At 44.9% G+C, this 23,598-nt stretch overlaps 1 protein-coding gene across 4 annotated transcripts in view; it reads left to right on the forward strand.

Moving 5' to 3' along the window:
- Positions 1–246: 246 nt before the first annotated feature.
- NEDD4L (NEDD4 like E3 ubiquitin protein ligase) overlaps positions 247–23,598 on the forward strand; it is a 345,542-nt gene continuing 322,190 nt past the window's right edge. For 2 of the 4 annotated variants that reach the window (XM_053571166.1, XM_053571167.1), the window contains exon 1: positions 253–708. In XM_053571166.1, coding sequence (XP_053427141.1) covers positions 661–708 — 48 coding nt within the window. In that variant the 5' untranslated portion in view covers positions 253–660. Of the gene's footprint in view, positions 709–23,598 lie in introns of all 4 variants that reach the window. The other 2 variants (XM_053571164.1, XM_053571165.1) reach the window with 2 other exon arrangements.

A 23,598-nucleotide genomic window follows, 5' to 3' on the forward strand; every position in this document is an offset into this window, starting at 1 on the left:
ACGCAGGCCAAGCCCGCCCGGGCACGCCTCCGTGGACCCGCCCCGCGGCCGGGTGACCCACGGAGCGCGGCGCTGGAGGTCGGGGGTGGGGTGGGCGCAGGGCGGTGGGGGAGCCACCCCATCCGCCCGCGGCCCGCCCCCCAGCCCGGCCTGTGATTGGCTTGGGGGGCGCGTGCGCCCGCCCTGGCGAGCGGGGAGGGTCCCGGAGCAGCGCCGGGTGGGAGGAGGCGGAGGAGGGGCGGAGAGAGCGGGGGCCCGGACGGAGCGAGCGAGGGGGCGGGCGAGCCGTGTCCCGGGGATCGCAGAGTTAGCCCGAAGAGGGGCGGAGAACGGCGCGCCGGCGCGGAAGGAGGTGCGGGCCGTGGTGAGGGACAGCCCTGCGGGCTCCGCGCCGCTGCTGCTGCTGCCGCCCGCTGCTCGGCGCGCTCTCGGGAGCCGCCAGCCCTCGGGTCCTGCAGCCTTCCGGGAGGAAGCGGCGTAGGCAGCGGCCGGGGCGCGCGCTCGGCACCCTCACCTGCCGGCGTCCGAACGCTTCCCCGGCGGGGCGCGCGCAAGGCCGGGCGCGGGACCGCCGGGACCTGGAGGCAGAGTGAGCTCCGGCCGCCCGCCGCTGCACAGCCGCCGGTCAGCGCTTCGGCCCCCGAGCGGGGCGCCGACTCCATGGCGACCGGGCTCGGGGAGCCGGTCTACGGACTTTCGGAAGACGAGGTGAGTGAAGCTTCTTCCCTCCCGGACTCCCCGGGGAGTTCCTGCCTCGGGCCGGCAGGGGGAGGGGAATGGGGCCACCCCGGGGTGTTCGATCCCCCGCGCCTGTAGGGGAGCCCAAAACGCGGGAGTGCCCCAGAGCGAGGTCGGGGGGGCCTGGAGTCCTCCTTGGTCCTCAGCGGAGCGCATTGTTTGTAAATGCAGAGGCACTACGCTCTTGGAGCGGGGGGTTCTTTTCGCTGCTCCCTGATTTCGGGGAGGGAGCGTGGCACGCGCGCCTCTCTGTCCCCTCTTCTCCAAGCCCGGTCTCCAGGGGCTTTTGGGCAACTTTGCGCCGACGTCCCTGAAGCCTGGGAATCCATGCTGGTTGTCACGTCTGGGTTACGGCTGGAGACCCTTGCGGCGCGGAGGAGTCGGGGTTGCGGACGAGCCTGATCGTCTCCCCATGGAACTTTCTAATGATAGTGTACTATCAGCCGGCGCTCTGAAGCGTGTGCGTGCTTATCCCGGTGGGAGTGGGGGGCACGCCGGGAGGCGCGTGTGTCCATCCCCTTGTCTTGCAAAATCTAAAGCCGAGATTGTGGATTTCAGAGTCTTGGCGTGTGTGTAGGGGGGTGGTACGGGTGGTGGCAGGTGCTACTGGAAACTTGCGAAGGAAGCCTGCCATTTTTTTTTTCTCCCAAAAGATTGAAAGCCCGGCACCTCCCGGGTGTGTGGAGAGCGGAAAGCTCAATTGATCCTTTTTATTAATAAAGAGAATGAATAAGCCACGCCCCCAAGCGGTCGTTTTGACTGCAGAGGGCTTTGTTTTTAACCTCATTCTTTCCTCCCAGTTACCCACTCCCCTCTTTGGAACAGTCCTGCTAAATCACTGCTTAGCCCTCTCTCGACCAGCCTCGCTCGGCTCTTATTGGAGTGTTGCACTGCCAAAAAGGGGGGGTGGGACGCCTGTCGCGAGCGCGGCGTGACAGGCGGGCTAGATGGAGCAGGCAGGTAGGAGTGGTTTGCCATCTGGCGGGGTGCGCGCTCAGGTCTGGCTCCCCTTTCGAGAGGTGAATTTACAACCCTTGAAGCATTACTCAGCAGGGAGGTATTTCCTATCCTGGTTGTGCCTTTCATGAAAAGTTGATGTCTAGAAATTCAGGCTTTCTCGATTTATCTTTCTTCTCCCTTCTTTCTTTCCCTGAGGTCCCCTTTTTGGTGATGGGGGTGGGGTTGAAAGAGAGAGGCCATTATCTGAGACTGGCTCACGTTACGGCGTCGCTCTCAGCGGCTTTCCTACCCAGTGAGTGTGTGTGCGCGCGTGCATGTGTGGAATGAAATAGGTATCTTGGGGTGGGGCGGGTGTTTGGAGCATGACTTTTTTATTGAGGGTGCTAGGCCAAGCTTGATGTGATCATCAAAGAATGATCACAATGCAAATATTGTCTGATTTGTGTTTTTGATTATTTTGCCACGCTGTGCTTGGTGTGAAATAATTTCTCCCTTTGTGTAGCTACCTGGAGATGGGTGAGAAGTAGCATTGTTTCATTTCCCGGGGGATTCTGCTCTCCCTCTTGGTTTCTCTCCTTTTTCTGGTGCTTTGCCTTGCATCCTCCTCTTCTCTCATTAATTATTGGCATAGAAGGCCGGCAGTGAGCTCTTAGGGCTGTGGGTATAGGGACATTCCTGAACAAAGGGGCTGCCTGGGTTGAGGCATTGTGGGGGATAAAGACAGCTGCCATTCACCTTAGGTTCTTTGCTAATGTTTTAATAAAATCGTTATTTTTAAGAGCTCCTTAAACAAATAATTGACTGTTTTGAGAAATGCAGCTGAATAAATGAATCACATCCATGTCTCTGTTGATTGTGCTTTGTTTACATTGGCAGTGTCAGAATCTACCTAGAGTAAGTCTTCCCACATTTGTTTGAGGACTCAATCCTGATCACCTTAACTGGTGTCTAGTGTGAAAGGGCAGGGTGCAATATAAACAGAATCTGAGTGTGTGTGTGGGGCGTGTGACTGGGCTCAGTCCTGCATGTTGCTGGGACCCCATGGGGAATAGCTATAGGTGATGAAGCCACCTTTTATTACTTATTCATTGCCATATTGCTGTTACTTTGTAGTTGCATACATTATTATTACACAAGACAAGTCTCTTCTTTACTGTTTAACTTTCTCCTACCAGTGAAAAAATAAGCCAGAGCAATTCTGATGACTTCACATTTCAATGGTATTTGCTTTTTATGGGTGGGTTCACCCTGTGAGGTTGCTCATCGGAGAATTAGGGAATGCCTTCGTAGAATATTAACACATTGTTGAATTTGCACGGCTTGTTTTGTCTCCCTGAATTAGTCTGTGTAAGAGAACAGATTTTAACAGACTCTGAAAGTGGAATGCTTGCTGCAACAAACAGCAGGGTTGCTTTTCCAAGGCAGGTTAAATATGGGTGCACATCAGTTTGCAGGTTTGGTGTGCTGTAGAATATCACACATGAAGATGCTTTGATTGCTGTTTACAGGAGTCACCTTATAAAAATTCTTAGCAAAATAGGCACCGTCGCTAGCTTATTTCTTTAAAGTAAATTTCTATTTTTGTTTGAGGTTGATGAAAAATGTAATATGGTTGGATTTGTTGTGTCCCATCAGCTCTCCGTGCCAGTAATGATGATGAATTGCATTAACCTAGATGCCAAAGCAGGGGCATCACTGTTCCTTGGACGTTCAGCCTAGGTCTGTTCAGTTTGTGGAAAGAAAGGGGTTGAGATGTGAGCTTCGCGGGGTGGTATGTGCTGTTTAATTTTTGCTGTGTCTTTCGGGGTGAGGTTCCTCTGATGAGATATAATTCACCTCTAATCTGATTTAAATCGTGTCATTTTAGGTAACGAAATTTGAAATTACCTTCAGATGAAGAACTTTTGCTATTGAAGGGATTCACAGTTTAAAAAAAACTTCTGATTCGGGTGGCGCCTGTGGCTCAGTCGGTAAGGCGCCGGCCCCATATACTGAGGGTGGCGGGTTCAAACCCGGCCCCGGCCAAACTGCAACCAAAAAATAGCCGGGCGTTGTGGCGGGCGCCTGTAGTCCCAGCTACTCCGGAGGCTGAGGCAAGAGAATCGCGTAAGCCCAGGAGTTGGAGGTTGCTGTGAGCTGTGTGAGGCCACGGCACTCTACCGAGGGCCATAAAGGGAGACTCTGTCTCTACAAAAAAAAAAAAACAAAAAAAACTTCTGATTCATGGCCCAGGGTTAGATTTGGTTTGGAATCAGGATAGTTTGGATTAGTTTCTGCAACTGGCTTGAGTCCTTAGTGGTTTTCTTTTTGTTTTTATTTATTTATTTTTAGCAGTCCGCAGCACATTTTGTCATTTTTTTACTTGTGAATGTTACTGTTAACTTTTCAAAATCTTTTTTTACATTGTAGAAAGGCTTCTTTTATTGAAAGGACTCTCATTACTTTCCATACTAGGTGAGTGAAATACTAGGGTTTGAATGGCAGCCTTCTTATAATATCAGATATTGCATTTAAAATTTTGTTGGTTAAAGTGAGCCGCATGAAATAGAAATGAAGGCCAGGTGGACATGGGATTGTACTTTTGATACCTTCTCTCCTAATTCCATACAAACAAGGATAGCTAGCCAATGTTTCAAATTCCATCTTCTACACTGTGTTATCTCCTTTAATCCTCACAAGAACTCTAAGGTATGCTGTGATTTACAGATAAGTCAGTTGAATCCGAAGCCTTAGTTTTTAACATGCTGAATAATTTTCCCTTTCTTCCAAGTGTCTTAACAGCTAGATTATTCAAGACAATGTGAGACAGAGACAAACATGATGGGTGGCAGATTGATGGCTTGTGAACCGCCAGTTATGTCCAGAAGCTCTGCTTAATGTAGTTTCCAGAGTGTTTTAAAGCTTGGAAAATCATTAAAACCTGGTGTCATTGGGCTGACACACTAACCTAGCCACCATCAGTGACTTTTTATTATGTCCCTTGAGATGAGGCAGTTGTGCTGTAGTGTCCAGTCATCACTGTCCCTCATTTGTGTGTAATCTTCATAATAAAGATTTAAGGTTAACCTTTGGTATGGATATCATATTTCTTTCTCTTTAAGAGATGGTCAGTTTTAAGTTGAACTATTATGTTATATAACGTTAAGAAAGGAAGAAAACAATTGCTGTCAAATTATGATATGCTGTCAATTTTATGAACCATCCTTTGTTTCAGAGATGTTGAAATATGAAAACAAGAATGTTTTATAATTGATGTAGTTAGTGATTAGCAGCCTCATACACAGTGTGGCTCACACCTGTAATCGTAACACTTTAGGAGGCCAAGGAAGGAGAATTGCTTGAGGCCAGGAGTTGGAGATCAACCTGAGCAAGAGAGACCCCTTCTCTACAAAAAATTAGAGTAGCTGGGCTTGCTGGTGTGCACCTGTAGTTCCAGCTACTTGGGAGGCTGAAGAAGGGGGGTCACTTGAGCCCAGGAATTGGAGGTTGCAGTGAGCTATGATGATGGCACTCCACTGTAGCTTTAGTGACAGCCAACTCTGATAGCTGCAGGCCACCTATTTTGCTATACCCAATCATTCCACAGGTTTTTTTTTGTTTTGTTTGTTTTTTGAGACAGAGTCTGACTATGTTGCCCTCGGTAGCGTGCCATGGTGTCACCGCTCACAGCAACCTCAAACTCTTGGGCTTTTGTGATTCTTTTGCCTCAGCCTCCTGAGTAGCTGGGACTACAGGCGCTGGCCACAACGCCTGGCTACATTCCACACTTTTAAGTCAGCTAGTATTAAGATTTCTGCTTTTCCATGTCTGAGAAAAGGGCCAGCATAAGGGAATTGCTCATAAATGGGCATTAGCAAAAAGGAAACTGGTAGCCTAGATGATAATATCCCCTGAACGGCCATCTGTAAGTGATTAAGAATAATAGTTGGCTTGGCGCCTGTAGTTCAGTGAGTCGGGCGCCAGCTACATACACCAAAGCTGGCGGGTTCGAGCCTGGTCCAGACCCGCTAAACAACAATGACAACTGTAACCAAAAATAGCTGGGCAATGTGGTGGGTGCCTGTAGTCCCAGCTACTCGGGAGGCTGAGGCAAGAGAATCACTTGGGGCTTTGTGCCTGTAGCTCAAGTGGCTAAGGCACCAGCCACATACACCAGAGCTGGCGGGTTGGAATCCAGCCCGGGCCTGGCACATAACAATGACAGCTACAACCAAAAACTGGCCGGGTGTTGTGGCGGGCACCTGTGGTCCCAGCTACTTGGGAGGTTGAGGCAAGAGAATCGCTTGAGCCCAGGAGTTGGAGGTTGCTGTGAGCTGTGATACCACAGCACTCTACCCAGGGCGACAGCTTGAGGCTCTGTCTCAAAAAAAAAAAAAAAAAGAGAATTGCTTGGGCCCAAGAGTTTGAGGTTGCTGTGAGGTGACGCCAGGGCACTCTACAGAGGTGATATAGTGAGACTCTGTCTCAAAACCAAAAAAAAAAAAAAAGAATAGTTGTTAAGGTAAAAAGTAATTGGCACGTGTTTGTTTTCAAGCGATTATTCAAGAAACCCTGCGTGCCATCTTTCCATCTGTGCAAAGGGGGATGGACAAGGTTGTTCTCAGAAACATCAGTTCAGTGTTTGACTCTAAAGATGGATGCTGAGGGGCAGTTTTCTGTGCCTGTGTCTGGCCTAGCAGGCGGGAAGATGGACTGTGAACCCAGGACGTGATAGCTATGGTGACATGTAAAATCATTTTTTTTGCATTTTTTTTGGGCCGGGGCCAGGTTTGAACCTGCCACCTCCGGTGCCCTACCCCATTGAGCCGCAGGTGCTGCCCTAAAATCAATTTTTTTAGATTGGCAAATATAATGCATTGCTTTAATTAAATTCTTCTGTAATAAGTAGAATTTTCTTCAGGGACATGGTGTCTGTAGAATCTGCAGACACTGACGTTTTTATTTACATTTAGTTTTATGAAATCAAAATGTTTATTTCACTTGTTTATTTTTTTACCAAAATGCAGTTTCCTTAACTTAAAGGGATAAAAATAATGTTGTTCAAAGGGTGAGGGTAGTGACCACATGGGAACCTTCAGATTGCAGTTTCTTTAACTACCACACAGAACAATTTATAGGGAAGCTATTGCTTGCTACTGGGGTGCTTCCATCAGCAGGAAACTTTCTTGGGAAAGTTGTTTTGGGATTCTGGGGAGCCTCCATATGCTTGATGTATATTCAGGAGAAAAGTGAAAAATCTCAAGAAATTCATGTGAATAGACTAAAAGCCACTAAGTTGTATACTTTCAAGGGGTGAATTGTATGTGAATCACATCTCAATAAAACTGTTTGTAAGATACAGCCGTACATTTGCTTTCCTGCTAAATTGCATCTGTACTGATTTTGAGGGGAAGAAACTGTGTTCCTTCCTAATTTTATCACCTTTCTGCCGTGTGCAGTGTTTAAAATGGCATCATGAGATAGACTGAGACCATATTAAATTTTTCTGTTTGGAGCTACAAGATCTGTATTAAAGAGATTTATTAGTGCCTTAGAATTTTGGGTCTTGGGGCGGTGCCTGTGACTCAGTCGGTAAGGCGCCGGCCCCATATACCAAGGGGTTGGGTTCAAACCCAGCCCCGGCTGAACTGCAACCAAAAAAATAGCCGAGCGTTGTGGCAGGCGCCTGTAGTCCCAGCTGCTCAGGAGACTGAGGCAAGAGAATCGCTTAAGCCCAGGAGTTGGAGGTTGCTGTGAGCTGTGTGAGGCCATGGCACTCTACCCAGGGCCATAAAGTGAGACTCTGTCTCTACAAAAAAAAAAAAAAAAAAAAGAATTTTGGGTCTTGGATAGCATCAGTGAAAAAAATTAGATCTTCGACTTAAGAATTTTTAAACTTTTTAATGTTTTAGGTGTTTAAATAGGGTGTTTGTCTTACTAAAGTATTTCTTTTTTTTTTTTTTTTTTGCAGTTTTTTTTTTTTTTTTTTTTTTGGCCAGGGCTGGGTTTGAACCCGCCACCTCCAGTATGTGGGGCTGGTGCCCTACTCCTTTGAGCCACAGGCGCCACCCCTAAAGTATTTCTTAATTGATAAGAAAGTGAACTATTTTTCGATCTTTTGACAATCCATTTTAAAAAGGATTAAAGTAATATGCAAATAATGTAGTGGTAGAAGAGTAGGATTAATGAAGGATGTGAGAAGTGTAACAGAATGTTACTTTCTGTTTTTGTATGTTCCCCCCGGGTCACCGGATACACACACGTATTTCATTTTCTGACTATAGGTGGCAATGTTTGTATGGGTTAATGTTGCTCTGGCTTGGGTGCTGCTTATTGGTGGGATATGGAAATGAGAACACAATTAACTCAATTTAGTAAACAGTATTTTCCTACAATCTTAAAAAGCCAATTATTAAATAAAACCACTTTAAGAGATGTTATGGGCAGTGTCAAGAACCGTCAGTTTCCCAAGTTTTTAGCATTCTGGAGCGTGTACAGATTTGGGAGAGAGGGACAAGGATTTGGGTTTGGGGAAAAGAGTCCTTATCACATACACAGAGAAGAGGTCCTTTCCCCGCAATCCTTTCTACTTGCGTGTGTAGGGACTTTTAATAATTTTAGTTCTGCAGTGTGGGCCCTTCTGTTGACTTTAAGAAGGAATGAATAATTATTTTTTACAGTGTTTTTTTAGAGACATTATTATTATTTTCCCCCAAATGGGGTCTTGCTCTGTCACTCAGACAGGAGTTACAGTGGCTCAATCATAGCTCATTGCAGCCTTGAACTCCTGGGCTGGAGCCATCTTCCTGCCTCATTTTCTCAAGTATTGGGGCCTACAGGTATGCATTCTCTACTGCATCTGATTTTTTATTTTTTAGCAGCAGGATCTTGCAGCATTGCCTCGGCTGGTCTAGAACTTGTGGCCTCCGTGATCCTCCCGCCTTGGCCTCCCCAAGTGTTAAGATGATAGACATGAGCCACGGCACCTGGCCAAATGATGTTCTTGATTCCTGATGTGAGACTATGGCTCAGGTTCTAACAGAGAGCTTGATGGTGTAAAGATCCAGGCAACTTAATCGTGAACATATAGGATCTCATTATGGTTGTAGTGTTTCATTCTGAACCCAAGTGGTCCGAATGCTATTATTGTAATGCCTTTAGGTGAGAAAAGTCATATTACATAAGTGTATCTGGGGTAACTAGCTAAAATTTGACACTTCAATTGCCTTTTTGTCCCTGATGCCAGAGTCCTATATTGATTTACAAGTCACCAGGTTCCATGGCCAGGCTCTCAGATTCCCTTGCTGTCATCACGTCCAGTGTTTGGTGACTTCTTGGCAGGCACCCGTCCACTTGGAGATTTTGTATTCTTTTTATACTTCCTACTTACCAAGAAAAAAAGGCCCTTCTAAAGTGAGTTTATTAAAAATTTGAAAAGCTGTAATGTGAAATCCATCCAATGGAAGTGTAACTTGAAAAACCTGTAGGGGTGTTGGTCCCATAAAGAAGAACAAGCTGAGGGAACTGTTCTGTTGCTGGTTTGGAGGACACCCCATCACCTGTCACTTGGCCAGGGCTCCAGCGGGCTGTGGTTTCCCAGGCGTGCTGAAGTAGATGTTGACGGAGTGCTCAAGTGGCCCTGGCAGGTTTCCACCTTCTGTGCACCAGGTGGAGGCCGTGTCCCTGTCTGGAGGGGACCTGGTGGTGCAGTCCCGGCCTGAGTTGCCTCTCCAACTCTTGGTCCTGCCTGTCTTAACAGTTCTCATGTTTCCATTTCTAGCTCAACTCCAGGTCTGGCTTTCTCTGTCTCCTTGGGTAAAATTCTGGATCACACTTTATAATATGTCTTTTAAACTGTGCTGTGGAGCTGTAGCGTGGGCCGCTGTGCCCAGCCTGTGATTTTAAGTTTATGTCAGCGTTTTGGCAAGTGGGTGTTAGATGTCACCAATGTGAGGAGTCATGATGGCAGGCTTTCGGTTAGAGATCATGCAGGAGATGAAGACCCTTTTGTTCTTTTTTTGTTTTGTTTTGTTTTATTTTGCAGTTTTTGGCCGGGGCTGGGCTTGAACCCACCACCTTTGGCATATGGGGCTGGTGCCCTACTCCTTTGAGCCACAGGCGCCACCCTGTTCTTTTTTAATGTTTAATAGTGGATGTTTGTATTGATTAGTTTTATTTGCGTATGAAATTTTAAATGCTGGAAGTCACTTTGGTCTGGTTTTTAAGACAATGCAAGCAAGCCCAATCTCATTTCTTCTTGTAGTGAGCACTCAATATTAACTACAGCAGAACCTCCATAGCTGACCGCCTCCCTACCTGACCACCTCCCTACCTGACCACCTCCTTAAGTTGACCTAATTTTCACAGACTGGACACGCACCATATGTACATGTCAGTACAGCAGCCCTAGTTCTTATGCTGACCACTTGTGTATGTTGACCAGTTTATTACAGTCCCTTGGGTGGTAAACTTACGGGGTTTCTACTGTATTTAAAGATAGAAGAAAAGTGTGTCCCACAGAATCACAAGCTCCGCCACTGTGCTGACTGCAGGGTGCCCAGCTTGGTTTGGGCAGAGGAAGGAGTCTGAGGTTTTAAGAAGAAGCAAAACTGAAAATCATTTCCTATCCTTTTATTCTTCCCTCTCTTGTTCCTTTTGTGCTTAACACATTGTGCCTGACAATCAGATAAATCGTAATTACAGTCAGCAAGTTGGTTTTTTAAGCTTCCTGTTGTCTGTATTTCCCCCTCCCCAGCGCCAGAGGATGAATGAATGTGGCTCTGGGATGGAGCTACATCTAGAGGGTGCAAAACTCTCCACGTTGATTGTGAGTTCCAGAGTATGTTTATGCTGATTCCTGCGAAATTGGTATGTGCAGGCTGCCTTTGGAATCGATACTTTAATTTTCAGTGAATACTATTAGTGAAAGGGAGCACTTGAAGTTGGGAGTGAGAGCTGCTTCTTTGCTTTGAGAAATAACAGAAGAGTGATAGATGTTGCCATGGGAATGATGGGTGGGGTGGGTAGGTATTGAAGAATATTTAATAGAGTGGAGATGTTGGTAATATAACAAGTAGAAAAAGTAGGTTACAGAACTGTGGGTACAGTAGAATTCTGTTGTAGCTAAAAGTGTTTACGCATAGGAAAAATGACTAGAAATATATATATCCCAGCGTGTTAATGATGGTTATTTTTGAACAAAGGGATTACAGGTAATTTTTTATTGTCTTTTTTTTGCTTACTTGCATTTCTATATTCCTACAATAAACATTTTTTTCTTTTTTTGAGACAGAGTCTCAAGCTGTCACCCTGGGTAGAGTGCTGTGGAGTCACAGCTCACAGCAACTTCAGAGTCTTGGGCTCAAGCAATTCTCTTGCCTTAGCCTCCCAAGCAGCTGGGACTACAGGCGCCTGCCACAACGCCCAGCTGTTTTTTGGTTGCAGTTGTCATTGCTGGCCCAGGCTGAGTTCGAACCTGCCAGCTTTGGGTATGTGGCCGGCGCCCTACCCACTGAGCTATGGGCACTGCCAGCGCTTTTTTTTTCTTAATATAAAAGTTAACAAGTGAGGTAGAAGGAAACCCTCCAAATGCAAAGTGTTTCAAGCTTTGGGTAGAAGTTAAATACAAACAACTGGTACAGCGTTTGTTCAGTTGCACATGTGTTTGTCAAGGGTTCACCTTGTGCTTTCTGTCTAAGGATACCAAGGTCATTGCCCTGTCATATTAGGAGCTCATTACCGAGTTGGGAGGTGGAGGGGTAGAGCAACAATTGAGTATTTTTTTAGAAAAAGTGATTGGTAAATTGGATTTCTTTTTTTCGCTTGCAGCTTACAAAATAGATATATTACTTTTCTCCACTATGAATACTTTAAATTTGTCTTTCCATCCTGTGCATAAAAGTAATTTACATTTTTAGTAGTGTTTTGCATCCTCTGAAGTGTTTTTTTGTGTGTGTACCGTGAAAGTTGTGGTCTGTGTAAAATTCACATCTTTATTTTCGTTTTCTTGGGTTTTGAGTTAGAGATGTTATAATTACCCAGTTTCTGTATTAAATAATTTTAGATGTCAAAATGATAGGTGTGTATAGCTGTACTTGTGTTTGCCCCGTGCCTCAGCCTTGTAATATGTCTGAAATAGGATGAGTGTTACAGTTGATGTGTTCAGTGACTTGGTGGGTTCCTTACACCCTCATATTCCTTTCTATTCCTTTCCCTCCTAAAAAATTATAGCTGACAGTAAAGTTGTGGAGCTTGAGTTGGCCAATCTAAATTTGTGTTTTATGGTGGTGCTAGGATAGATTATTGATAATTGTCATGGGGGGACGGTAACCTTATCTGGCTTGTTCAGTTTTGCTGTGTCAATTAGGAAAGCATCCTCTCAGGCAGTGAGGAGATGGGCCAGCTCAGGAATGTCATCCAGAATCAGGTTTGTTCTTTTTTTCTGCTTTACCATCTACGTTCTGGCTCTTCTGAGGAGCCTTACGATTCCTAGGGCTGCTACTATTGTCAGTCAGAGCTGTGCTTTTTTAATTTTTTTGAGACAGTGTCACTTTGTCACTAGAGTCCCCTGGCGTCATAGCTCAGAGCAGCAAACTCTTGGGCTCAAGCGATTCTCTTGCTTCAGCCTTCTGAGTAGCTGGGACTACAGGTGCCCACCACAATGTCCCGCTATTTTTAGAGACAAGATCTTGCTATTGTTCAGGCTGGTCTCCAACCCGTTAGCTCAGGCCCTAATCAACCCATCTCGGCCTCTCAGAGTGCTAGGATTACAGGCGTGAGCCACTGCATCTGGCCTTTTTTTTTTTTTTTTTTTAAACTAATGTACTTGAAAAAGAAAGATTGTCCTCCTTAGCTTTCTCTTAAGATTAAGGAAATCTTATTCCTGGAATCACCCAGGTAATCTCTCCTGTGTCCCTGTGGCCGTCAGAGGCTTGAAGCTGCTTATCCCTCAACCAGCCATGCAAGGAGCAGGGTGGAGTGACCTTTATTGCCTTATCCCTTGACCTGGGGTGAAGTTTTACATGATTGACCCTGGGATAATTCATCCACCTTCAGGAATGTCCTTGCATTCATTAAATGCATATGCCCTCTTTCCCTAGGGAGGCAACCCAAATGTTCATCTAAGTATTGCAAGGATCTTCTTTTACTTCTGAAAGGAGGTTTTTTTTTTTGTTTTTATTTTATTTTATTTTAATTTTTTGAGACACAGTTTTGCTCTGTCTCCCTAGGTAGAGTGCTGTGGTGTCATAGCTCATAACAACCTCAAACTCTTGGGCTCAGGTGATCATCTTGTCTCAGCCTCCTGAGTAGCTGGGATGCTCAGCTAGTTTTTCTATTTTTAGTAGAGATGGGGTCTCACTCTTGCTTAGGCTGGTCTTGAACTCCTGAACTCAGGCAGTCCTCCTGCTTTGGCCTCCCAGAGTGTTGGGATTACAGGTGTGTGCCACCGTGCCTGGCCTTTTTGTTTTTTTACTGTATCTGGTGACTTATGACTAATAGGTTGTATCCCTCAAAACATCCAGCCTACAGTGGGGAAGAAAGAACAAGATAACTACAATAACCTTCTGTTTGAAGAAGGGGAAAATAAGAAAACTCACAATGGGACAACTGGCTAGACAGGAAGAGCTGGGAGTGCTTGCCTTGGTCAGCCCGTCTGGCAGCTTCTGAGGAGCACAGCTATGTCCAGATGAGATGCTCCAGGTGAGTCTAACGTACAACATGGCAGTTGGACTTGCTTTCCTTTTGTTCCAACACAGTCGTTCTCAACCTTCCTAATGCCGCTGCCCTTTAATACAGTTCTGTGGGTCGCTGTCCAACATAACATGAATGACCAACTTCCCCAGACTGTGGGACTTAAACAGCACCCTCTTCTACCCTTCCTTCTACCAGACGTTGCAATTTTTATTTATTTATTTTTGAGACAGGGTCTGGCTCTATTGCCCAAGCTAGAGGGTAGTGGCATCATCATAGCTCTTATGCAACCTCAGACTCCTGGGCTCAAGAGATCCTCCTGCCTCAGCCTCCCCTGTAGCTCAGACTATAGGCATGTGCCACCAGCCTGGATAATTTTTCCATTTTTTGTAGAGATAGGGTCTTGCTCTTGCTTAGGTTGGTCTCAGGTGATCCTCTTGCTTCAGCTTCTCAGTGCTAGGATTACAGGTGTGAGCCACTATGCCTGGCTTTTTAAAAATTGTTTTAAAATGGTGGCAAAATAGACATAACAAAAAATTTACTGTCATGTTTGCAAGCATCACCACCATTCATCCACAGGACTCTTTTCATCTTGTTAACCTGGAAACGTGCTATACTCATCACTAAGGTTCCCATTCCCATCATGCCAGTTTTAGTAGCTCTTCTTTTTGATACAAAACTTACGACAGGTTCTTGATCACAAGAAACAGTGACTGATTCTGATGAATTTAAACAGAAAGGGAATTTATTAAGGTAATTTTGGGTAGCACAGAGTACTCATAAAGTTGGGGGATCAGGCCTGGGTGGGAGTCAGGGACCCAGGAAGGCTGGGCATCTGGGATCGTAGCTATTAGCACATTTTATTTTTATTGAAAATTCAGCTCAGAGGTCACTGTTCAGAGCTGGGCACTCTGTTTCATCCGTCTTGACCTCTCAGATTCGATAGCACTGTCCTGCGTAGTTACTTCTGTGAATGCTTCACTGATAGCAACGAGTGATTGCTTGTTTATGAGCCTGTCTCAAGTAGATTAGACATGTCCCCAGAGCAAGGGCCACATCCCTTTAGTCTGACTCCAGACCCAAACACCTTATCAGGTCCCTGGAGTGTTTATTCCACTAAGTGAAGGTCTCAGATAAGACCAACTCATGAGATCAGTTCGTCGAAAAGTCTTTTTGGAGATCGTTCTGAATTCTGTTGTGCAATATGGATTACTCTATACCATTACTTAGAATTTAACTCTTAACTAGTCTCCTTCCCCGAAATTCTAAGAGAAGACACCTCCCCATTCTCCAGACCCCAGGAGAAGAAGAGACAGACTTAATTTGATTGTTTTACACGATTTTTTTTCCTCCACAGATTATTATTTTTTCTCTTAGACAGAGTCTTACTCTGTCTCATTGAGTAGAGTACCCTGGCCTCCGCCTAGCTCACAGCAACCTCAAACTCCTGGACTCAAGAGATCTTCCTGCCTCAGCCTCTCAAGTAGCTGGGACTGTAGGTGGCCATCACCACGCCTGGTTAATTTTTCTATTTTTAGTAGAGCTGGAATCTTGCTCTTGCTCAGACTAGTCTCAAACTCCGAGCTCAGGGGATCCACCTGTCTTGGCTTCCCAGAATGCTAGCTAGGATTACAGCATGAGCTGCTGCGCCCCTCCCCCGCTTTTAAATAGGGCATTGCCAATGTCAGAGCATCTGCTCGAAACCATCATTGCTTTTCAGATTGCAGGATTAGTGCTGCCTGGCTAATAATGTTCTTCCTTATTGCCCAGGTGTTAAGCCACCACAACAAACCTGGAAAAGGAGCAACAAGGATGTTATGAAGTTTGGGATCTGTCAACCCAACTTCTTCCTATCCACAAAATTGTCCACAAGTTCGATGTGGATATAAACTTGCTACAAAAACTAACCTACTGTACAACTTGGTAACCATAGTCAGTAACTGTATTGGCTTCCCGAAAGTTCCTTGGAGAGTACATTTTATGTTCTCACCATGAGAAAATAAGTATGTAAGGTAATGCATAAGTTAATTAGCTTGGTTTAACTCTTCCACAATGTGTACATATTTCAAAATACATTGTACACGATAAATATATACAGTTGTCAACTAAAATAAACTAACAGAGTCCTTCGAGGTAGGTACTTGACCTTCATTTTATAGGTGAGGAAGCTGAGGTACAGAGCAGGTAAATAACTTGGCCCGTGGTTACAGACCTAGAACTTGAACAAGCACTGGCTGCAGACACTATGAGTCACACTGTGGTGTTTTGAGGGGTTGGGGGATTTCTTTAGGGTTGGGAGGTAGGCGGGGAGAGGAGCACAGACAAGGCCTGGGCTGCCAGACTGTGAAAGCCACAGGGAGACATGGCAAATGTGAACAGCTTTGTGGACCTTGTCAGGACTTGGGACTTTATTATTTGAGATCTGGGCTTTCCTGAAGTGCACCCTGAGGCACTGGGGAGAATGGATTTGCATTGGATAGCCCTTGGAGGTCACGGAGCTGTCCAGGCAGAATTGGTGGTGGTGACAGTGAAAATGAGGAAATGAGCTGGGGGATAAAGGCAGGAGGCGCTTCCATTGGATTTGGTGACTGCCTGAGTGTAAAAAAGGAGGCATCTCGGCCAAGCCTTCCGGGTTTTTGCTTCAGAGTACCATGAGGGAGTGGGGGGGAATAAATCTATATCTATTACACATCTAATAGAGAATTTCTCAGTTGGGGGCTTTTTTTTTGTCCCCTTACATCTACCATAGGGGACATTTAGCAAGGCAGTTTTGATTGTCACAGCTTGGGAGGGTTACTGGCATCTGGAAGGCGGGGACCAGGGATGCTGGGCAGCACTGCACTGGACAGTCCCCTCGACGGTGCTCTGGCCCTAAATGCCAGAGGCCCTGCAGCATGACAGTGTCATTGCTGTCTGATTTAACCCATGAACCAGTCACATGAGATCATAAATACTACGTTTCCTGTCATTCAGAAGAGAAAACTGAGGCTTAGAGGGGATGGGTCCCCTGCCCAAAGCAATGGGGTTAAACAATGTCAGAGCTGGAATTTGAGCCTGGGTCATCCTTATGTATGTTGAAATCCAGATGTGCCCTTTCTGTTCACCCTGCTGCCTCATTTGTCTCCATGATGCAGGGAGGACACATGGATCGTGAGGTTCTTTTTCCGTGGTGGTGGCTCCAGACAGGAGGAGACAGGAAGGAGGGTGGCTATTTATAGTCGGCTTCGCATAGGATCGAATTTTTCAGTCCTGAAGGACTTGCAGCAGGTAGTTCAAAGAAGTATGTACATCCTCGTTTAGGTGCTGGCTTTCCCCTGCAGATGGAAATACAGACGTGTTTGCCATCTTTTCTTTCAAAAATCCTTTCATAATTAAGGTAAGATAGAAATGTACAAATTGTCATTTAAAACCCTGTTCAGTCCCTGTGGATGTGAACTATTGCAGCCTTCTCAATTACTATCTCTGAGGGAAGGCATACGAGGAAAAAGGTAATTTGGTGGACCACGTAGAAGTGGTCCTGTTTTAGAGTTAGTTGACTATTAGAAATATTTGATTTGCTGGAGGTAAGGAGCCCTTTTCAGATGGGTTTGTTTTAGTTAAGTCTATAAGGATTAGAGGACTTTTGATAACTCCAGTGGGAGTGTGGGGTTTGTATTTCGGTGATTGTCCAGTTTGGGGGGAGATTTTGGATGCAGCCTGCCTTGATGTGAGAGCTTGAGGGACAGTTTTCCCAGTCGAACTCTTTATAGTGTCTCCTTGTTGCTATTTTCACAATTTCGTATGTCCTTGGAGGTGGTCTTTGAACAGTGCTCTGGAGGAGGCTGCTTGATGGAGGTTTGACAGAGTTGCTCTTTGTGGGTGTGATTGAAAAGTCTTCTTTCAATTTTTTTGCCTGATCCCGTGTGAGTGACCTGGTGAGCATGAAGTTTCTGTACTTCACCTGTAGACTCAGTTGTCCTGATAAATGCCAGGGTTCCATAGCTGGGGCAGTGATTCTCTGGGGGACACTTATCACAGCCCCTTCTAGTCTGCCAGGAAACCTGCTCAAAAGGGCATTTGGGGACATGGTCCAGTCGTAGCACTTGGTAGGCAAAGAAGGCCTGGAGTTTGTTGTTGGGAGAGATGAAGACTGAGTTTATGTTTTTAGTATGGCACAGATTGATACAAAATCAGATAAAGATGGGGGGAAATGAGAGCTTCAAATTTTGCTCAGGTCTGGCTCTCTGAACATAGCCAGTGGCCCGTCAGATGGTTCTATAGCAGTGGACCCATGTCTGGCTACTTCTGAGTAGAGTCCTTGTTTAGGTTCACAAGTATAACATGAAAGGAGCAATGGAAATTTTTGACAAATTGAAGGGCTGATAAATTTTTTTTTTTTTTTTGGAACAGAGTCTCAAGGTGTCACCCTTGGTAGAGTGCTGTGGCATCACAGCTGACAGCAACCTCCAACTCTTGGACTCAAGCAATTTTCTTGCCTCAGCCTCCCTAGTAGCTGGGACTACAGGCACCAGCCACAATGCCCGGCTATTTTTTTTTATTGTTGTTGCAGTTATTGTTTTTTTAGCAGGTCTGGGCCGGGTTCAAACCCTCCAGCCTCAGTGTATGTGGCCTGCGCCCTACCTACTGGGCTACAGGTGGTGCCCAGGGCTGCTAAATTAAAAGAATACTTCTAAACTTAGCCCAGTATTGAAGGGTAAACATAAAAATAACGAATGTTTTATCTATTTTGTTGTTTGATTGATTGTGCTTATCAGCCCCCCCACCCCACTGCAAAATTTCTCATTGAAGAGTAGAGAAATTTTTTTTTTTTTTCTAACGCTGCTTTTTTTTTCTAACACTACTTTTCCTAACACTACTTTCCTTGGGAAGAACAATTAATTAGTCATATGTTTCGTTTTCTGTGGTGGGAAGACAGCAAGCAACGTGGTATAGTAGTACAGTATCTTTTTAAGCTTGAATAAGCTTAACCTTTAGAGAGAGGGCATCAATGAGGAGCCAGGTGTTGCCTTTTATTGTAATAAAATAATACTTGAAAATACTACAAATATATTTTATTTTTATTTTTTGAGACAGAGTCTTTCTTTGTTGCCCTTGGTAGAGTGCTGTGGCATATAGCTCACAGCAACCTCATACTCCTGGGCTCAAGTGATCTTCCTGCCTCAGCCTCCTGAGTAGCTGGGACAATAGGTGCCTTCCATAACACCTGGCTGTTTTTAGAGACAGGGGCTTGGCTTTTGCTCAGGCTGTTCTTGAACTCCTGAGCTCAAGCAATCCATCTGGCTCGGTCTCCCAGAGTGCTAGGATTACAGACATGAGCCACTGTGCTCAGCACCTTATATATAATATTTTCAAATATTAACCTATATCCAAACATAAATAGAAGAATTAAACTCACTTATGGCTGATACATCACCATAGCTGTCACTGTGACACATAACCAATATAGAAATATGTTACAAATCTAATTTTCAAATACAGTTTAAATCAGCAGCCTAATTTCAGTGTGGTAGATGATGCTACTTTGTTAAAACTACAGCTGTCATCTATGCTTAGGAAGTCTAGGCTGCTGGGACAACTTCTTCCCTTCCTGACCTATCACGTGCCAGATATTGGTGAATCTGTCTGTTTTCCTTTATTTCCTTTATTCAGACTTCTATTATACTATGTGCTGGAGCATGAAGACATCATTGACCTGAAATGATATTAACTGGAGACACAGTGGAATTACTGTTGCCATCTTGATTGTGAATAAAGACAACGAAAGTGGGCGGTGCCTGTGGCTCAGTGAGTAGGGCGCCGGCCCCATATACCAAGGGTGGCGGGTTCCAAACCCGCCCCGGCCAAACTGCAACAAAAAATAGCCGGGCATTGTAGCAGGCATCTGTAGTCCCAGCTACTTGGGAGGCTGGGGCAAGAGAATCGCTTAAGCCCAAGAGTTTGAGGTTGCTGTGAGCTGTGACGCCATGGCCCTCTACCAAGGGCAACATAGTGAGACTCTGTCTCAAAATAAAAATAAAATTTCTATATTATCAAATTTTCTAGAATTACCATGTATCATTTTTAACATCAGAAAAAAATCAGAATTTAAAAGATGTTGGCCTGTGACAGTCTGTAGTCCCTTAGCTTGTCAATATGCACATAAAGTTTGCAAATCTATACATTAAAAGCATTTTCCCAAAAGAATGCTTCTGTAATTTTATAAAAAGAAGTCATAAAAAATAAGATTGAGATTAATGGGCCTGTAGTCCCAGCTACTCGGGAGGCTGAAGCAAGAGAATCACCTAAGCCCAAGAGCTGGAGGTTGCCGTGAGCTGTGAGGCCATGGCACTCTACTAAGGGCAACAGAGTGAGACTCTGTCTCTAAAAAAAAAAAAAAAAGACAATGAAAGCCTCAGAAATCCCAAGGTAATACTGCATAAGGCGGTCCTATGGATGATCTAGAATATGGTCATTTTAATGTAGGACACACCATTGCCTGAGGCTTCTTGGGCTAGGCGTGGTCTTTGCTCTTAGAGAAGTCATACCCAGCAGGGAGGGAATCTTTGTGGGTACTGGAGCCTCTTTGGACAACTTATATGTTGTGTTTGCCAGCTCTGCTACTGCACAACAGTGATTCCTCAGACTGGATAACTGTCCCCTGCCCCCAGTAACTTATCCACATTGAGATTGTCGGTTAGCTCTGAAACATCTTATGCATTTGTTGCTATTTGATCTTGCAGAGATCTTGTCTTTTAAAGACAGTTTGGTCCTGAAAACCTCCCTGGTAAATGATCTCAATTCATTTAGTCTCCTCTTTCCATTTTGTAGCAACCTTATTCTATTGTCACCATTGGGTGACCTTGCTGATTTTTCAAGCAGTAATTGATTTCGTTGTATTTTTTTTTTAAAGGCAGATGAGAATCAATTATTGGTGCTGGAGAGTCTGGCCAGGTAGAGCTAGGAGCTTTGTGCACAGCTCAGGGCTCAGCTGGTGCCTTGGCTGCCACACTTGGTACATTAGTTTCCTGTCTAGCTTTGATATTCTTGCCTTTTAAAAAATTTCTTTTCTTTTTCTTTTCTTAGCCAGGGATGACAGTAAAATATGGAATGACCTATTTGTTTTTTTTTTATAAGCGATGTTGGGTGTTGCTCATCCAAGTAAGCATTGTCATTCCAGGTGTCTTCTTAGGAGGCCTCGCATTTACTCTTAGTGGTGTGACCAGGGGTCAGTGTATTTTTTGGTCATCCTTTCTCTGTCAAAACTGCCACCTTAGCCAGGTTACAAGCCATGTTCGTCTCATTACCTTATGATAACACCTCGTTAAAATGGTCCTAACTGGGTTCAACACTCGTCTGAGTCACTGTGGTTGGCTTTGAAGCTGTTTCTAGAAGTTAGATTTATACCCTGGGAAAGCACACTGGCCCACCAGAGTCTTGGGTGTAATGGGATACAGGCTTCAGTGGCAACTATTCCAGCAGAGAAACGTCTAGGAAGGTATTGAACGATGACTTGACTGTTGAAATAAGTGTTTAGAGTCCCTAATGGCTATAATGGCATGCCAACATTCTTAGTGTTTAAAGAATATTCAAAAAGAATCAGTCACACTCTTGAATATTTGTATCTTACGGAGTGAGTATCAGGAAAGAAACTTGGTAGATCTGGCTCTAAAAGAAAGTAACAGAAATTACTGATGCATTTCTATATTTTAGAAATGTTTGCACATTTTCTTTTATTTTTTGAGACAGAGTCTCACTTTATTGCCTGCGGTAGACAGCCGTGGTGTCACAGCTCACAGCAACCTCCAACTCCTGGGCTTAGGTGATTCTCATGCCTCAGCCTCCCTAGTAGCTGGGACTATAGGTGCCTGCCACAAGGACCGGCTATTTTTTTGTTGCAGTTTGGCCAAGGCCAGGTTTGAGCCCACCAACCTCGGTATATGGGGTCTGTGCCCTACCCACTGAGCCATAGGCGACACCCGGTATGCACATTTTCTTAGCCTCCTCCCTCCCCCTGGTCACTTAGGTTGCTTGTCTGTTTCCTGTTAACCATGTCATTTTGGGGGGTGAATTCTGTTCTGAAGCTTCCATTTTCATGGAAGTTAGGTGGTTCTGGTTTTACTTTTGACATTGATTTTTAGGCACTAGGAAATTAAATAGCTGGCTGAGATTTTTCTCAACAAATGCTGCAACTTGTTGGGGAGTCAGGTTCAGTTTAGTGAAGTTTGTAAATTTCGATCCCCTCATAAAATCCCTGGTGTAACTCAGAATTCATCATCTTTAAATATTTTTTAATATGCTTATTGATTTAAGCGTTTTAAGCCCAGAACTCCTTTAGAGTGAACTGAAGTGAGTTTTGGTTTTTGTCAAGAAAGAACAACGGGAGAACGAATGAGAAGCTCAGTTAAAACTTCGTGCCACAGAAGCAAATGGATATGGAGAATTAAGTTACTGGTTCATGGTTTTGATCACTTAAGCAGATTGTAGTCTTAGTTTTAAAACAGGTCTGGGTAAAAGTCCAAATTCAAGTAACATACAAATGTTTGAATCTCATTCTGTCTAATACCATGGTAACTTCAAGCTTTGAAGGGTGAAAATCAAGGGAAATGATAACGAGTCCTGGTTCAACTGCTCAGCTCTGTGGTATCCTTTTGCTGTTCTTATCTATGGGGTTAACAGGGAATGAGCTAATTTGACATTTTCTGCTTAAAGCCATAGTTGGGGATGGGGTGGGAGAGCCTGCAAGGGCACACCTGGGTCACCTGGTACACCCAGCACGCCTGGTGCACCTGTCGATCCCAGGAGATTGGGTCTCAGCTAAGAAATGCAAGTGAGAGGTTAGAGGTAAAAGGAGTGGCTTTCTGGAGACTTTGTCACACTTTTAATGCTTTCGTAGCTGCCTGCATGCATTGTATTTTCTAATGTATAATTTGTGTTCCAGTGGCGCTCTTAAAGAGCAAAAGCCAGAGAAAGGAATTGCAGTGTGGTGTGGATGGGAGGGGAGGTGATCTCGGAAGCTGGCCTTGGAACACAGGGATCTCAGATGACAGCTGGCAGCGGCTGGTGGGGTGTGAGTGTGCAGGCCAGTCTGTGTCAAGGTGAGGAATTGGGCTGGAGGGGGTTGGAACTTCCTGAAGGCAAAATGGGACTGCACTGTTTGGCAGCAGGGCTGTAGAATTTTTAAACACAAAGAACAGAAGCATCTCTGTCCCTGGTCTCAAACCTGATTTGCTTTTAGTCTCAGCAGATGGAGAAATGATGGTTACTTGCAAAGTGAGCCAGCTAGCTGAAGAAAGAGTAAGTGTGATTCTGGGCTACTCAGATTACAAACTGAGCATCTCTAACGTACTATCTGCTGTTAGATGTCAGCCGTTGATTCGCAGTTGCACTGCAGAGTAGGGAGGGAAGTCAGTGAGGTGGGGTGGTCCAGCCTTGATCCTGAATGGGTGGGAATACTCTGTCATGGGGGGCTGGGGAAGCAGGGCCTCTGAGTCTTTTATTCCCCTTTTGAAAGGATATGCTCCTGCTTACACACTCTTCTCTAGAACAGTTTATCAGAAGTACAACTAGCTTCAGCTCCTCATGCCCTTCCCCAGCAGGTGTGACAGTGTGATGAGCATGATGGTTAAAACCTTTATTTTCACAACTTTTCCAGTAGCTGAGCATCAGCAGTGTTAGAACTGAAATCGAGGTCATCTCATCAGGAACCATCTTTCAGGTGTTGAAGCCAGTATAAATTTAGTAATGTGGGAAACTTATGACCAAAAGTACTTCAGATTCTAATCCTTTTTCCCTTTGTTAGCTCAGTTTTACAAAGCATTCCTTGGGATTCCCCTGGAAGAACATTTGGCTGGGTAGAAGGCAATGATTGTTAAGTTTTCTAGATTCTTTTTTTTTTTTTTTTTGAGACAAAATCTCATTATGTCTCCCTGGCTAGAGTGCAGTGGCATCATCATAGTTCACTGCAACCTCAAACTCCTGAGCTGCAGTGATTCTCTTGTCTTAGCCTCCCAGGTACTATAGACATACCGTGCCTAGCAATTTTTTTCTATTTTTAGTAGAGATGGGATCTTGGTCTTAGGCTGATCTCGAGCTACTAAGTTCAAGTGATCCGACTTTCTCAGCTTCCTGGGGTGCTAGGATTACAGGTGTGACTCACCACACCTGGCCAATTTTCTAGATTTTTTTTTCTCAAACTGCTTCTGTTGTTGAAAGAAAAAAGAAGCGGTCTCTTGAGACAGGAATAGGAAGTGT

Source organism: Nycticebus coucang, chromosome 19 (genome assembly GCF_027406575.1).
Source record: "Nycticebus coucang isolate mNycCou1 chromosome 19, mNycCou1.pri, whole genome shotgun sequence".
NCBI lineage: Eukaryota > Metazoa > Chordata > Mammalia > Primates > Lorisidae > Nycticebus > Nycticebus coucang.